The sequence below is a fragment of the Perna viridis genome, chromosome 10, assembly GCF_037379345.1.
Source record: "Perna viridis isolate PV_CMFRI_1.1 ecotype Kerala chromosome 10, ASM3737934v1, whole genome shotgun sequence".
Taxonomy (NCBI): domain Eukaryota; kingdom Metazoa; phylum Mollusca; class Bivalvia; order Mytilida; family Mytilidae; genus Perna; species Perna viridis.
Genome location: NC_142454.1, coordinates 39494240 through 39510871, shown reverse-complemented (window position 1 = coordinate 39510871; position 16632 = coordinate 39494240). Strand labels below are relative to the sequence as shown.

The following is a 16632-nucleotide window of genomic DNA, read 5'->3' as shown; positions in this document are numbered from 1 at the left end:
TTAAAAATTTCATCCCGAATATATGATTTGATCTAGAGGTCAACCCGTTAATACGTTGACCTCTCATATCTGACCACCTTCATTCTCCACGGGGATTGGGTTTTTAAAAATAACTGGTAACTCATCGGTCATGAATCACCAATAGGTGGCGTGGTGTGTCACACCTGGCTGATTGTTGTTTCTACCTGTAAAATTGATCGTGGTGACGTCATATAGATACTAAGGACAATAATCAATACGGGATCGTTGTCCAGTTCTGTTTTGTTTTTAATTGTTAAAGTATTGAACGAGAATGTAATTCTGGAGTTAAAAAATCTGAAAATAACGTTTATTTTTAAGGTAAGTTTAGTATAAATTTCACTAAAAAGTAGATTCGAGATTTACACACAATTTAACAATTTAGGGTTTCTCTTTTGAAGTTTTAAATTTCAAACCATGAGGTATTTAAATATAACCGGCACTCAAATTCGGAGATATGTATGGAAGGAATGTCGATCTGTGCTTGTATAAATTATGTATATTAATTTATCAGCATGTTTAAATTTTCCGATTTACAGCTAATGGCTATATTTATTACATTAAATATACTTCGTTTGATGTCCTATTTGTAATATTTATCTATTTATATTTACCAGTACAGGTAAAATGAAATTTACGGAATCTGTCGCATTTTTTGTGATAATGGGTCTTTTATTATGGATAGAATGTAGTTAGATTGTATTATTGTTACGTAATTTCTTTGTTAATTTTAAACACTCTAATTTTAATTATGTAATACATTGTAACTCACATTATTTATCCGTATAACTTTTTTAAGAATTAACACCTTGAAAATTTTACACTTATAATTATCTATAACTATAAACCCTTTATCTCAATATATAAATGGATATTTTTAAATGGGAGATTAATGTAAGACGCATGTAAAACCGAAAATGAAATATAAAAATATATTGATCGAGAATAGCTCGAAAAAAAAGATACTTGAAACATTATCAAATAAAAATCTAATTGGTATCAGATGACTTGAATAGATATAATATGTCATGCATATACGATCAAAATATTTCATGTACATGTACACTGTCTATATATACAAGTATTATATTATTGTCTAATATTTTATACTAAATTTCTGAAAATGTATATGTACTTTAAACCTTAATTGCAAATATATTGTCATATGGAATGAAATTACGTCTTTGTATATAATTATACTCAGTGGACGAAGATGACGACTTTAAATTCACCGTCTCTGTCACATAGAGTGTAACAGTCCATGTAGAAACGAGGCATTTCCTATGATATGGGCGGCACACGGAAAATTTTATCCCACTGAATTTTTGTTCCGATATAACAAGTATATCAAAGCTGAATGTGTATATCAAATAGCACAAAGATTTGTTTTATAAATCGACAATTGATAGCTCAGAAAAGGATTTTAAAATTCTCCAAGAAAGCAACCATATATAAGCACATAATGAAAGAGTTATCTCCCTTTTTTTCAATGAATTTCAATAACTTCTATGTAATTTATTTCTCTTAAACCATTGCAATTAATCAAAAACTAACATTCAGCTTTGAGATGGGATACATTTGCGATATGAAATGGATGAAAAAGTTTATAGTTTTATTTTTCCCGGGCAATAGGACAACCTTCAATGTCATACCTAAGTATGCATGTGTTTGCTTCAAAGAAAAGCAGATGCATCATGCTTGAATTAATATATCCTGCTACACGTTGTCAATGCTTGAAGTTTTTAGTACATTGATCCTGGGTCGTTCGAGTTGCTCTAAAGAAATCCGGTTTTCATTTTGTGTTTTGCCATCGTTGTTGTTTTTTGTCTGTGTTTTTTTTCCCATTTGCTTCGATAGACTTGGTCTCTGTCGCGTTGATAACGAAGTGTCTAGTGGCGTTCCTTGACCCTCATGGAAGAAATACTTCGAATGATCATTGATCTTGTTAATTCAGAAATGGTGATGCGATCGATAATCCGCCTTGTCAATAAATAGACCGTATTAATATTGATAATCTTCCTGGAAAAGTCTAATGAAAGTAGCCTTCAAATCAATTTCTCTGTCAGCAACAGTGTCAAATATGATGCCATTTATTGGCAGCATTTAAAAAGGGGATATATTTTTGAACATTTGCAATTCTAACCAGACTATGTTGACTATGACCTTTCCCTAATCAGCTGTGTAGAGTTTTGTGTTTTGTATGGCACATGTACGTACACTATTGTTTTATATATGTTTGGTTTGTGAATTGTTTGTTGGAGTGTCGATATTTTAAAATCCGTTGATCGTATCAAATCTATCTTTTGACATTTAAGTTTTGAAAGCACTGAGGATTGGGAAATATATAAAGTTTTTAGATGTTTATGGCCTTACTTATCTTTTTAAATTCCAATTTTAGACTTAAAGAAAACACATTTCCATTGAAGTCTGTGAGATGTGTACACTGAGATGGCAAACATAGTTAAAAGAACTATTCAGACTCACTCAGTCGTGTCTTTTTTCATATTTGACCTTTTAAGTGCAAACCAAACATTTCGTATATGACTATGTATGGACAGGTCTTCTGCTAAACGTGATTTGATTGATAATCAATAGCAATCTGTCATGTTTCTTTTTGGCAACGAATGTTTCTTTGGTACATCAATATGAAATTTTGTTTCGATGATAAACGAAAAATCACTCAGTCACGAGAAGACGCGGATTCGAAGGAGCAGACCCGACGTATATACCCTTCAACAACAAAGGAAATAGTTTTGGCATAAAATCATGATTTTCTAAAGTTACACCCTCTACCAATCCCGTTCTTTTTGTGCACCTCTTCAATATGTATCCCTTGCTTCATCCATTCCCTAAACGATTTCATTGACTACATGTTCGCCAAGAATGTGCTAGGTATTTGTTATGGCCCTCGATCGAACGAACACGGCCAATTTTGTCATACAAATATGAATATGGTGTTGTTCTGTCGGTTTTGTAAGAATTTTAACAATTCTGTCAAATTGAAAATATGTCGTTTGGACTGATGACTGTGGATGTTTTAATTCTTCTTAAAGTTAATTGTAGAATTTCTGTAGAATGCCACGAATTATAGACCTAGGGCAAGGAACATAACTCTTGAAATCAGTGATATGTTTGTATCATATTCAATTTCACAAAAGCCTATTAAGCTTTCATTTGAAACAGATTGAAATCAATCCAAGTTACTTTGATGCTTACATGAGATTGATGTAAAATGCTGATACAAACGTGTCAATGATTTTAAAGAGCTGTGTTCCTTACCCTAGGTCTATCTCCTTAATCTTGTACTTTATCAACCCCTCTGCGGATCCAGGGGATGGCGGGGGCCCGGCCCCTTTATCAATTTGTAAAATTTATGAAAATAGTGTATTGCGTGTAAATGCATTAAAACATTAAAATGTGTTTATCTAGGATTATTTGCGCCCCCCTTCCCCCCGCCATTGCTAATTCTCTGGATCCGCCACTGGTCGCGTGTGGTTTCAGGGACGTGAACCGCCCAGCTGCCATCGAATAACCTTTCCAGTTTATTCTTCACTATTTTCCCATATTGAAACCAAGTTTTCACGAGATATGGAAATGGAATAACTTGCCTGGAGACCACAAAAAATCAAGCATTTATCGATTTTCCGTTTTAATGATTAAACCAACAAAAGTAAACCCGATTTAGATAAATCCATTTTAATCCCCAGAACAACGAGTACATTTTACATTTCTAAGTCAATGTTTTGTGTACAGAGTATAAAATTATGAATCTGTATATACATATAAACACAAAAATGTGTAGTTTATGATTTAATTAAACACTACATTAAAGTACTTGCATGTTCAGATATCTGATATCATCGGAAATTTGCGGTTTCAAAATGAGTGTCTTCTAAGTAAGGTAGGATTTTTTGTGTTCATTTTTTTTTTAAATTTTAACTATATTTGATTGTGTTTATTCGGTACAAGATGTTGTGTAACAGCTGAGTATTGTGTCTTACAGCTGACATATTACTGGGAGCGCTTCAAAAACATAGTGTATTTATGGGTGGTGTGAGGGTTTCCTCGTCTTTCATTGATAATCCGTTGGTGACCTTGAGCTGACATTTTCATCCCGGTGGAATTGTTTCTCTGACATATTCACCGTTTCTTTGTCTTGGACCTAGTTACCATTTCCATTCTCGTTATATAGTGTTACAGTGTATTGGTCTTTTTTCTGAAAAAAAAAAATGAACTGTCATTTAACAACGTTATATGGACTGTTTTGAATATTGTAGGGATCGCTCACCCTACCGACCCACGTGGTCCATGCTCTCAGTTTTAGAGAAATTAGAGTTACTCCTGATTGAGGTTTCTTTGTTCACCCTCCGTTGCAGCATTATCTCTGCCTTTTTTTTTACTTTTTTCTGTCTTTCGCCTTTAGATTTGAATTAGTAATTGAATATGAACTAAATCAGAGCACATCAAAGTTTATAAATCATTTAAGCAATCCATTTTACCGCCAAAATCAAATAATTGGGTAAACCAAAAAAAAATAATATTTTGTAGCCTTATTTGCACCAAGTTGACTGGATGTTCTCGTAACTTACATATGAAAAGAATTTTCTTGTATACTGAAGTCATATGAGAAACCTAATATTTAACTGGTTCCATTATTTCAGAAATGGGTTGTTACGTCACGAATTTTGAAACGGAATTCATGAATAGGTCTTGTGTCGATTTAAATGTTTTGGCACTATGGTCTTTCGTTACTTGTGTCAAGGCACATAAGTCTAGGTTTTCTTTTGTTCTTCGCCAAATCCCGATCTGTAATGAAATTTCTGTTTAAATAATTTGTTTTGTTTGTTATGGCGTATGTATATATATAACTCCATTAATAATAATATATTCGTTTGCATGGAATCTAAATGGATTATATTTCTCATAGTCCATATCGCGATGAGCCTGATAAAAGTATACATGTATATATACATATAATAAAGCGAATTGTTCATCATTGTAGAAACAAACTTGCAAGTGCACATTTGCAAAGAACGTGTACATGCAAATGTGCACATTTAATTTAGAAGGGTCACATCTGCGATTTAAAGCAGATCGATGTTCTGGGATAGTTTATCTGCATGGTAAATTATGGCAGTTTAATGGCACTACAAACTAATGTTCATCGATTTTAAACCTATTTTGGCAAGGGTTGTTTTTTCCAATCAGCAGATGCACGAGATTAAACATGTTTTGCAAATGCCAAATGCAAACATTTGTATTAAGAGTAATACTTTAATTTCTCATTTCAAATTTTATTCAACAAATAGTTCTGGAATATTTCTACCTCACTTGGAAGTAAAAAAAACACTAGATGGGAACACTCATTAACTTCAGCCAGCAATGCACTCTTCCTTGCTTTATAATAAAATTCGTAACACTTTATTTTAACTTTTTTAAATTCTCGGGACTGGGGCGCGGCTGTAACGAAAGTGACGCATACATGACTGTACTAAGTACGCGAGGTATCTTGGAAGCGTGCTTCTATTTGTTATGTTATTATTTTTGATAAAAATAGTAATAATAAAAATTATAATAATAATTATGATAAAATGTAGAACAGTAATAATAACCAGGGGTTCAAATTTCCTAATAATAAAATGATTTTTTTTGTATCATAAATCAATGAAATGTCCAGCAGAAGAGTGAAAAATCCTCAGTTAGATTGAATATAAATATATGGTAGGCCCAGGAACAAGGAAAATAACGTTTAAATGGTCCTGCGTCAGAAGTGGAGGTACCGCCCTGGACCAGCGTTTTTTTTAACCTCTGATAATCATGATCAATCTATAAAATTTGATAGAATTTAAATCATGACCAGTTTGTGATTTTGGATCGTAGGTCAATAATCAGAATCTCGTCCGTCCAATTATAGTATGTTTGTATTTTGTTGGTATGACGTATTTATAATGTTATTTACCGTATCCAATAAGCGGTATGTGTCTAGTCTCAGAACTCAGTTTAAATTTTATCTAATGAATGTGCTCTTTTATTTACAGACTGAAAGTAAAAGTGAGCAACGAACATGTCAAATTTTTCAACATCGGATTCACCTCAGGTACAGTAAACTATGTTTGAGTATATTCAAAATTGAGTATCTTTCAATATCAAAATCAGTGATGGATCTAGGTATCCGGAGTTGGACCTACTGCCGGTTTTGTTGGAAAGTATCGTTAAGTGTCTAATTTAGCCCAAAATAAGCAAATGTTAGCATGGAACCCACTTTTTCTAATTTCTGGATACGTCCCTGGAAATTATGCTGGAAAAGAGGTTAGGGGTTTTATCCGTATATCCTTGATTAAATGTTCTTGCCGTGATACCGCCCTGGTCGCCGAAACGGCTTTAAACAACAACAATCAATCAATCATTATCCGTATAACATATGATAAGATTAAAACCCGTTTCAACTGAAATTGCCATTTTGTACACAAATTAACATTCTTATTTAAAATTAATAATGTATACCCAATTGACCTTTCACCTGTATAATTGATTGGGTCATTGATTTATTTGTTAGAGTAGCTTTATAACTTCTAATTTTACGGTGGGTAAAAGGAAACATTGTAATGATTGTTCAAAGGGTCTAATGTACTTCTGTGCTGTAATTATATTTAAAATTAAAAAAAAAACAATGATGAGTCACCATGGAATCTTAGTTACATTGATTCATTGGGTTTAAAGGTATTTTAGTTCAGAATTATATTCATCTCTGCATAAAGGCTATTTATTGGAATGTCAAAACACTTGAGCTTTCATCTGTGATCTGAGTCTATAAACTATATGGAAGCACGAATTTGTACTCCACAGCTACTTACTGCTATACACCTCCCGAGTAGGAGGCTGGAATTTCATTGTTAGTATAATTAGTATTATCCCAAATCAGAAATATTTTAAGCAAACTTCGATCATTGCTGGATTATCCTGTTATCACATCTTTGTTTTGGCGACTAGTGAAAGAGTAATCAAGGGAACCAAGATTCTAGCCGAAATCAAATGAGTATAATCCAGGGACAAAGGGACCAGACATGGAAAACAGACAAACACAACAACGAACATAAAGTAACTAAAATAATACATACAAAGTAACAAAAGTAAATGAGCGACTCGAACTCCACTAAAAACTGGGCGCATGGACCAGGTGCACCGGTAGGGTAAGCGTTAAGTGCTTACAACTTATCTCTTTTACTAGTATGTGTATGTTTATGTTTGTGGTACGACTTCCCAAAAAGATAATCTCTCTTCTAGCACACCCGATCTCTCTTCTAGCACACCCGATCACCCGATCTCTCTTCTAGCACACCCGATCTCTCTTCTAGCACACCCGATGTTGGCCCATACAGATGTTTGCGCGTACTACTTAATATTTAGACAACAGTGTGTATTAGCACGTCGTCTCAGAACATTTTTCTTCAATATCGAAAATTTCAAGACTTGTACACATGTCATATACTACATATACGACATTTTGGCGCACTCCTCTTAACTTTGTTCCTGACTTAGACATTGAATTTGACTGTTGTCCGTATATACATGTACGCTCCAATATTCCATTATTTTCGTCAGCCTTGACTTAAAATCGTTTTTTTGGAATGATTTTAAATTTTGTATGGACTTGAACAGTATGTTAGACAGGAGAATTCAGTCACTTAATCTACGCCAATCTCCACTTTCATTTAACCGACGTTCTGTCGACATATTTTAAGTTTTCTTTTTAAACTCTTTTAGGGTGGAATTAACACAACACTCCATCCACTATCAACAACAACAGCAACAAACATCTCAGACACAACAGAACACGTAGTTTCACCAGAAGACATCGGTAAATTCTGGATAGGATTTTCATTGGCTGTCATATCCAACGCATTTACAGGAAGCAGTTTCATCTTTAAGAAAAGAGGTCTGATCAAAATTGCCAAGAAACAAGGGACTCGGGCAGGTATGTCTTTTTATTCTTTTAAAGAATTGAAATATAAAGTTGCGATATTAAGGGCGTTTCTGAATTCAATGATTTTTTAGCGATTAAACTATCGATACTTATTTTAGTATGGATTTTGTGTTTTGAACTGCATATTTAACTTTAAAACGCCAATACCACCGTAAGTGGCAATAATTTATTGTTTAAAGATGATATGATAAAACGTTTTTGTATGGAATGTCCGTGTAGTCATTGCTTACTTGTACAACTTGAATACCAAGTTGGTTTCAAATCGTTTTTCGACGTTTGTTTCGTTGACTTTCAGATTCTGGAGGCTATGGATATCTTAAAGAATGGCTATGGTGGCTTGGCATGATCATAAGTAAGTTACATTTACATTACAAATATTATAAGTCGACTGTTAATATCAGTGAATATTTTCAAGAGTCTCACAAAAACAAATAAGTTATGGGCAAGGTACAGTGCTCAAGAGAGAAAGAGAAAAATACGAATTTGCGTCTACAGCTGGTTTTTTTTTTCAAATGGCACAAATGCATTCTTTTCAAATCCCTTTTTCCTTTAAAATCTTCAACGGAGATAATTTCATAGTATATAATTAAATGTATGATGTTCTTGATATATCCCTTATAACCATTTACCATATACCTTGCCTGAATTGACTTTGATATATATGTAGCAGTGTTACTTAAGGAGGTAGACCTAGGGTATGGGACACAACTCATAAAAATCATTGGAACGTTTGTATTCAGCATGTTACATCAATATCATGTAAGCATCAAAGTAACCTGGACTGATTTCATTCGGTTTCAAATGAAAGCTTGACAGACTATGGTGAAATTGAATATGATACAAACATACCACTGACTTCATTAGTTATGTCCCTTACCCTAGGTCTACCCCCTTAAAAGATATTTATCACAAGGATAGTTATATATATGACTTGTGTAAGCTTCATATTAAGAGGCAGCCCATGTAAGAATCAGGCAGATCCTATGATAATGGTGGCACATAGTAAGTAATATCCCACAGAAGTTTTTGTTCCAATGTAATGTTTATATTATTTGCATATCAAATAGTATGAAGATTTTTTTAATCGAGAATAGATGGCTTAGGAAATGATTTTAAAGTTCCCTAAGGAAGTAACCAAATTATGCACAAATGAAAGCAGTATTTCCCTCTTTCATTTAATTTCAATGTCTTTTGTGTAATTTATTTCTCTTTAACCATTGAAGTTATTCAAAAAGCAACTTTCAACTTTGTCAATGGATGCATTTGCGACATGAAATGTATGAAAAAGTATTTTAAAACAAAATTTGTCATGTGCCACCTACTGCCTAGTATTTACATGAACGTCCTCTTAAATAAATTAAGGAAGTATTTCCATGCTACTTAAATTACTGTTCCGTCATGGACTCTGCGAATTCAAGGGAACGAAGATCCATGAGACCTTATATTTGTTTTATTTCGGTTTCAGTGATTTTTGGAGAGGTTTTGAATTTCGCCGCTTACCTCTTTGCCCCAGCCTCACTAGTAACTCCTTTAGGAGCATTCAGTGTAATTGTCGCGTAAGTATACAATCTATTTAGCATTATTATAACGTAAAACATAGTCGTATATTTCTTTAACATTTTAAAATTGCGTGTTCAACAAATACCGGCTATCAATACCAAGGAAAATACAAAGAGAATTCAATTACATGGTTCACATTTTACGCACATGGACAAATGCTGTCTTGAGAGGAAATTCTGTAGATTAAAGGTTTATTAATCAGTGAGGCATTTTTCTAGAAGCAAATTCAAACAACACATCATTTCTTCGTGTAGATATAATATTGAGAACGCAATCTCAACAATAATGCAAACGAAGTTAAAGTATTTAACCTTTCATTTTATTATCTATTTTTTTTATTCAGAGCTGTGATGTCCTCTATATTCTTGAAAGAGAGATTGAATCTGATTGGTAAAGTCAGTTGTTTTCTGTGTGTGATCGGATCAACCATCATGGTCATGCACTCTCCACAGGAGACGGAAATCAAAACAATGGATGAACTTTTAGACAAAGTTCAGGAGCCAGGTACCGATCTTTCTCATTTTATTTAAGAAATAATTTGTGGAGAGGGTAGATTCGCACCCATTTTATCATGAGTAAGGCATTTACAATCGATTATTTAACACCGAGCGACAGCGAGGTGTTAAATTAGTATATAAATGCCAAACCCATGTTAAATGAGTACAAATCAACCCCCTCCACGAGTTAAGTCTTTTCTAATATGACAAATACGGTAATTTTATGTGATAAAAATTTCCCAAGGCGTAGCCAACATAACGGCTGTTCCGTTTAACCTCCCCCGTATGGAGGTTTGATTAATTAAGAAATAACCACATATTCAAGTAAACCATCTATAGAATTATTGTATAAATTATCGAAATTGGGAATTAAAAACATTTATTTACAGCCTTATTGGTCCTGTCACAAAAACAATGCGTGTTTATATTGCCGCAAATTTCAGTAGGAGGGAATGAGAACAGCCGCCAGAAAAACGCCGATGATGCCCATTTCTGTCATAAATTTGTATATTTATGTCATCGTATGTGTTAAATGTGGGTATTTATATAATTGATTTCAATTAGATAACCTCTCAGCCGTTAAATCATCGCGTAAACGTTTTTGAATTAGTGTTTTGTCTCGAAGCGACAGTGAAAGAAAAGAAAGAGTGCGCATGTGCTGAAGGTGGGGTTGTACCGACGTATACTGTTTGATGATATGAAGGCGTCATATTAGAATACTTCATATACTTATATTCAGAACTTTATTTTGCATGTAATATGCAACTTGTATCATTCCTGCATGGCCCATTTGTCATAACCACAGTTAGTATGTCGTTAACAACTCACAATTCAAAGGATATTGGTTAGAACTCTGTTGAAGTTGTAACATTTCATATAATCATTGGCGTCTGCTATATAGTATCTAAAGATTTTAGTATGGTAAAGTTTGAAGGACATTGGAGAAAGTAATGTTTTACTTACCCTTGCAATTTTTTTCAGTACTTACATTTTTGTAACATCTTTTTCGATATCGTTGTACAGACTATTATAATACTTCTTTGTTTTTCAAAAACATGATTTTAGCACGACTCAACTGCTTGACATACTAGTGTCCTGCAGTTGTCCATACTATAGTGTCCTGCAATTGTCCACCATGCTGCTTACAATTTTAAATCAAAATTTAAAATAAATGAAACTTTATATCATAGCTAAAATTTCGTCAAATTTACATTCTATTATTATCTTTTTCAGGTTTTATTGTTATTTGTTTGGCATATCTTATCATCGGCGTCTGCTTCATTATATTTCTGGCGCCAAAATATGGAAGCAAAACGGTGATGATCTACGTCACAATTTGTTCTTGCTTTGGCGCCTTCACAGTCATGGCATGCAAGGGAATCGGTGTCGCCCTCACACAAACTGCAGATGGGGATCAACAATTTACAAACTGGTTCACATATGTCAATATAGCCGTCCTCCTTGTCTGTATTTTGATAGAGTTGAACTTTTTGAACCGAGCTCTAGATATTTACAATACAGCAGTGGTCACCCCTATATATTACGTACTATTTACGACAACTGCAGTTTCGTTATCATCCGTTTTATACAAAGACTTTTTCTACATGCATTGGAAGGATATTGTGACATTTTTCATAGGATTTTTAGTTATTATAGCTGGCATATTTTTACTCAATTCATTTAAAAATATGGACATATCTTTGAAGAATTTACCTAAAGCTCACAAGAAAGAGACGGAGCGTGACGAAAATGCTAATATTTCGCTAAATGGTGACGTCATTAACGAGGAAGAGGATATCGAATACAAAAGACTACCTAACAGTCAAAGTTTGGCAACTATGGACAATATAGAACTAGAAATTAGCTCTAGAGACGAGAGAGTTATCTCTTAACTATAGTTTTCATAGTCTCATCACGTGAGTCTCATGGAACCATTAACTTTTACATTTTCATCCAATGAAATCCATTTGTACCTATAGTAAGTTGTGGTAAAGTGTCATTAATGTCTGTGTGTGTATGTGAGAGACAGATTTTCAGTCTGTATGGTGGAGATATATTTTTTGTAACTATAAAGTTTTCTCTGGATCGTTGTATGGAATGGTTTTATAGACATTTCAGTGTGCAGTCAACAAATTAACAAAATATCAATTTCAGTATTAAAAAATTAACACCTATATTTGCTATATAGGTTTCAATATTTAAAGGATAGTTTCACTAGAGTATTTTCTGTAATTACAATCAGCAGTTTTTCATGCTGGAAAGACTTCTTCACATGAGGCAGGGCGGATCTAGATATGTAAAAAAAAAATAGAGTTTGCTGAATTTTGCCCTTGTTCACAACATTAACAAGTCTCTCTACCTTAAAATGGGGTCCAACCCCAGAACTTTCCTTTGATCCGTCTCTGCCAGTTTTAATAGCTATTGTATCAACAGTCCCAGCCAAACTACGTCGGACCGACGGACATGGCTGGTAACATTGCTTCGTGCGGTCGCCCGAACATTCTCACTTGAATCTATATACTAATACATTAGTTCGGCATCTATCACGCCACTTTTATGACAGTAAATGTATTCGAGAATTCCAGATTTTATCGTCGCAAGAAGAAAGTCTTAACACACAAGTTTAGTATGTGGTTTCCCATGACTTCTTCCTCATAATTTGTTCACAGGTACTTAATAGTAGGCGTTTATATGACATTTCATATATATGGGACGAATGGTACACGCGAGAAACTGCGTTCATACAATTCTGTACAAAGTATTCAAATTTAGTTAGTGTATCACGTGTCGGCGTCCTATTTTACACATGTTATAAGGTATTTTTAAATTGTTCTTCTTTTTGATTGAGTATATTTACAACAAACCGCGGGAGGTCTTTGTTTAATCCACTTGCCACTGAGGATGTGGGTACACAATAGGGTATTTTTTTTTCCCGCGTAATTATCGCTTATTTCTGATTAAAATGTTCTATAAAATAAAACAAATCATATAAACAATATTAAATTTTACTCGTGTAATGTGTGTAGTGAGTCTACAATCTGTAGTGAAATAAGGAAATATATTACGCTGGAACTAACATTTAAATGTGTTAGTTGAACCAGAGATTTCAGAAGCCTTTTAGTGCTTTCGGAAACCCTATTGCTAATAGGCTTTTTTAACTATTTAATAAATGGGAATAGTATGTCAGATTCACTTCCGGAAGTACTAGTAATTCAGGGCATATTATTCAGGAAAATATTAGAATGACAATCTTAATAACATAAGTAGCTCTATAATTGCGTTTAAAAATTTCCGTTGCTTTCTGGAAAACTTATTTATAATTATAGAACAGCATTGGTGTCCCTTTCTGGAAATAAGAGAAGCGGACTTCATTGATATTATCCATGAAAATGCGTGTTGCTCATTTTCGGATTTAATCTCTGCTGGAAAAAATCAAAGTATGAGTTTTATTTTTTCTACCATTTGACTATCGCAAGTTGCAATTAAAATTATTCACCAAATATCCTAGTTTGGACATTTATCATGAAAATCTACAAGCTCCGAACAGCGTCTAGTGTTCGAAATTCACCCTAGACGCTGCAGCCAGCCCTCTCAGAAAAATGCAAGAATCTTGTCAAGTCGGGGAAAAAGTGAATGATTTTGTGCGACGTTATCCGATTGTCAAACGAGGTATGATTTTAATAACACCCGAGAATTTCGAAAGGCCATTCTGCAGCGGTTACTAAGAGAGGCAATCGGTACATCCTTGGCCAATCCCTGTTATGCACGGAATCAACGGTCCCGAAATTGGCCGAGAAGTTGCGATTGTAAGAGAGGAAATGAATTCGAACGTCTGCCGCTGCGTGGAGCTTGGAAAATATGTTATACAGTGCAACCTGTCTAAACCGAACCACGAATAAACCAGTAAACTGTTTAAATCGAATGCCGGATAAGTCAGTAACCATTCATATTAGTTCCAATTTATTTTGAACCTGTGCAAACCGAAAAGCCGCCTAAACCGATCAAAGTAATCATTCCCACGGGGATTCGGTTAAGATGGGTTTAACTGTACTTTACGCTAAATTGATTGTAAAACCAAGATTGTATACTCGTTTAGTTCAGGGGTAAATATAGACAAAAATCCTAGATGCATAATATATTATAAATTCGTGTATATTTTTCATATAACCAATCATATTTATTGTTAAGTATTTCATTCATTGAATGTACCCTTTTAGCCATTTATGTACACTTTGTTCACCAGGAAGCATATAGATTTCGTTCGTATGTTGTTGTCTTTGTTCGTTGTTGAATATGTACCATGTTCTATAAACGTTTTTCCAAAAGAATCAATTCCTTTTAAAATATTTATCGACATTTTCTATGTCTACGAGACATATTGACAGTTTTGTGTAGTATTATCGATCTGGATCATATACATTTTAACTTTCATTTACAACCAAACAAATACTATTTTAAAAGAAGCATTTTTTATCTTACTTTCTAATTTTGATTCCTTTCAATTGTAAAGAGATGTTTATGGACAAGAGCTTGGCGTTAAAGGTTAAAAGATACAACTTTTATGAAAAGTTTGTACGGGCCAAGCATTGTGTAAATATATGCTATATTATGATATGCATTTTCGATCGAAAAAAAAAAGGATTTATGACCGTGTTGTTTTTCTTTTTTTTTTTTCGCTGGAAACCTTTTCAGTACAATCAAACTCTGACAAGTTCTACATTTTTTAGCTCTCATGAACAACGAACATTACATATCAGGGATAATGAACTACTTACTAAATATAATCTATCAAAACTTTGATTTTATCTTTTGGACTAGTCTATAGTATAGTTTACAATAGGGTGTAGACTTATTTAATGTCCTTTCATACGTGTATTTTCATTATGTATATTTTCCATTGATGTATTTATATAATGTTTTAATTCTGCAGTCGTTCTATTCTTTGTAAACTGTTTTTTACACAAATTTACAATACACATTTTATTTTAAGTCCCTTTGTTCTCAGTTTAACGAATTTGTTCATCTTGAACACCCCGTTTTAGATCACCAGTCTTACAGTAGTTATCATAAGTCATTGCATGCCTATTGTTTTGAATTTTATTTTTTAGCACGTTTACATTTTTTTTTTTTATGTTCGATACCACTTCCATTTTTGTGTCTCTAAAACCATCGATATTAAAAATAATATTTTGATTTATGTGAAATTCAATTTGGGTAAAACCATCAGTTAGAGAAGACTAGAAAACATTTTTTTTCTGATATTTGAATTTCAAATATTCGTAGGAAAGGACACAATCGTGTGCCTATTAATTTTTGCGAATTTGCAGTTTTGTGATTGCGAATACTCACGCTCCTTGTCGTTCTTTTCAAACCGCAGTTAAAAAATTAAAGTTGTTTTTGGGTTGATTTCTTTTTGCAATATTCGCAATAAAAATTATCGCAATAATTTTCAGTTCATGTAACATCATTGCAATATGGTTTTTATCGAGTAAAATGACACTTGAAAAAATATATTTGATGCTTATTTTTGTTTGTAATCATACCATACATAGAAAATCCTGTAGTATTGTGTCAATTTTTTATTCATATCACTTGATCACTGAAAACCAAGTGCTACAATTTACTTTGAAATTCATTCTGATCATCGACCCTGGTTTATCTGTGATACTAGAATAAATATGTTTCTTATAAAATTGTTACTTTTTATATTATCCCGAAGTTGCGAGGCGAGTTATTCTTCCGCTGGTCCGTCTGTCTGTCCGTCACACCCTTTTGACATTCTTGAATCAACACGTAGTTCTCCTTAGACAATGGAAATACAATGCATTGTACATATAATTATGTTAGACGAAAGCACATTCTTTTTTCCTAATTGCAGAATTATCGAATCAGGTACTAAGACGATCTAAAGATTATTTATCAGAAAACAGTAGCTAAATATTGTAGCGAAGAAAACTACTCAAAAATCAAGCCCACAAAATTGTTTTGTGCTAATAGGCAGTTCAACAAATCGAGAAGAAAATGAAAACAATAGAAAAAGTAATAGGTATGGTGAAACACAACAAATGCACCACCGTATAACCTTTATAAAAATAGTAAATACAGAGATCACCAAGAGGTCTTCCATAAGTGTAAGCACACCTTCAAGTAAGCTCTAAAAGGCTCCAACAACCAAAGATATAAAATCCACGGTAACAAAACGATGCCACTTCTTCAAAATAAACTAAAGTCAAATAAAGACACAAGGACACATTAATGACCAATATAATAAAACACTACAGGTCAACACTCTATCAAACTGTGAAAAAATCCAAAGGTAGTCTTTGGTCCTTCAATGACCGATGAGAATTTTCACACCAACGAAGTGTGCCCTCGACTGTCCCCTGAAATGATACATATACCCTGAAACCATACATATACCTGTTCAGACAAATTGGAACTACATCGATAATGTCTTAAACAAAAAAGAAACTAAAGATAATTAAAGTAAAGGTTCCTAACATGGGGCAGGCGCAGAAGATGCAGTTTTATCTAGAAATTGGAACATTATTCGAAAACACGTGTCGATTAAAT

General features: G+C 33.5%; 1 protein-coding gene across 2 annotated transcripts; it reads left to right on the top strand.

Moving 5' to 3' along the window:
* The first annotated feature begins 199 nt into the window (after positions 1–199).
* On the top strand, positions 200–15752 carry LOC148605715 (magnesium transporter NIPA2-like). 2 transcript variants are annotated; one of them, XM_088551179.1, is made up of 7 exons: positions 200–339; positions 6057–6115; positions 7783–7993; positions 8298–8354; positions 9468–9558; positions 9906–10066; positions 11293–15752. In XM_088551179.1, exons 2-7 carry the CDS (start codon positions 6083–6085, stop codon positions 11949–11951), a joined length of 1212 nt encoding a protein of 403 aa, XP_088407305.1. In that variant the 5' UTR covers positions 200–339; positions 6057–6082; the 3' UTR covers positions 11952–15752. The 2 variants fall into 2 exon arrangements, with proteins under 2 accessions (XP_088407305.1, XP_088407306.1); XM_088551180.1 differs by lacking the exon at positions 200–339 and adding an exon at positions 3880–3919.
* The last annotated feature ends 880 nt before the right edge of the window (positions 15753–16632 follow it).

Coding starts and splice junctions, on each gene's coding strand:
- LOC148605715 (XM_088551179.1), top strand. CDS start 6,083: ATGTCAAATTTTTCAACATCGGATTCACCTCAG. Junction 8,355..9,467: donor GTGGCTTGGCATGATCATAA/GTAAGTTACATT, acceptor TTTCGGTTTCAG/TGATTTTTGGAGAGGTTTTG. Junction 10,067..11,292: donor AGACAAAGTTCAGGAGCCAG/GTACCGATCTTT, acceptor TATCTTTTTCAG/GTTTTATTGTTATTTGTTTG.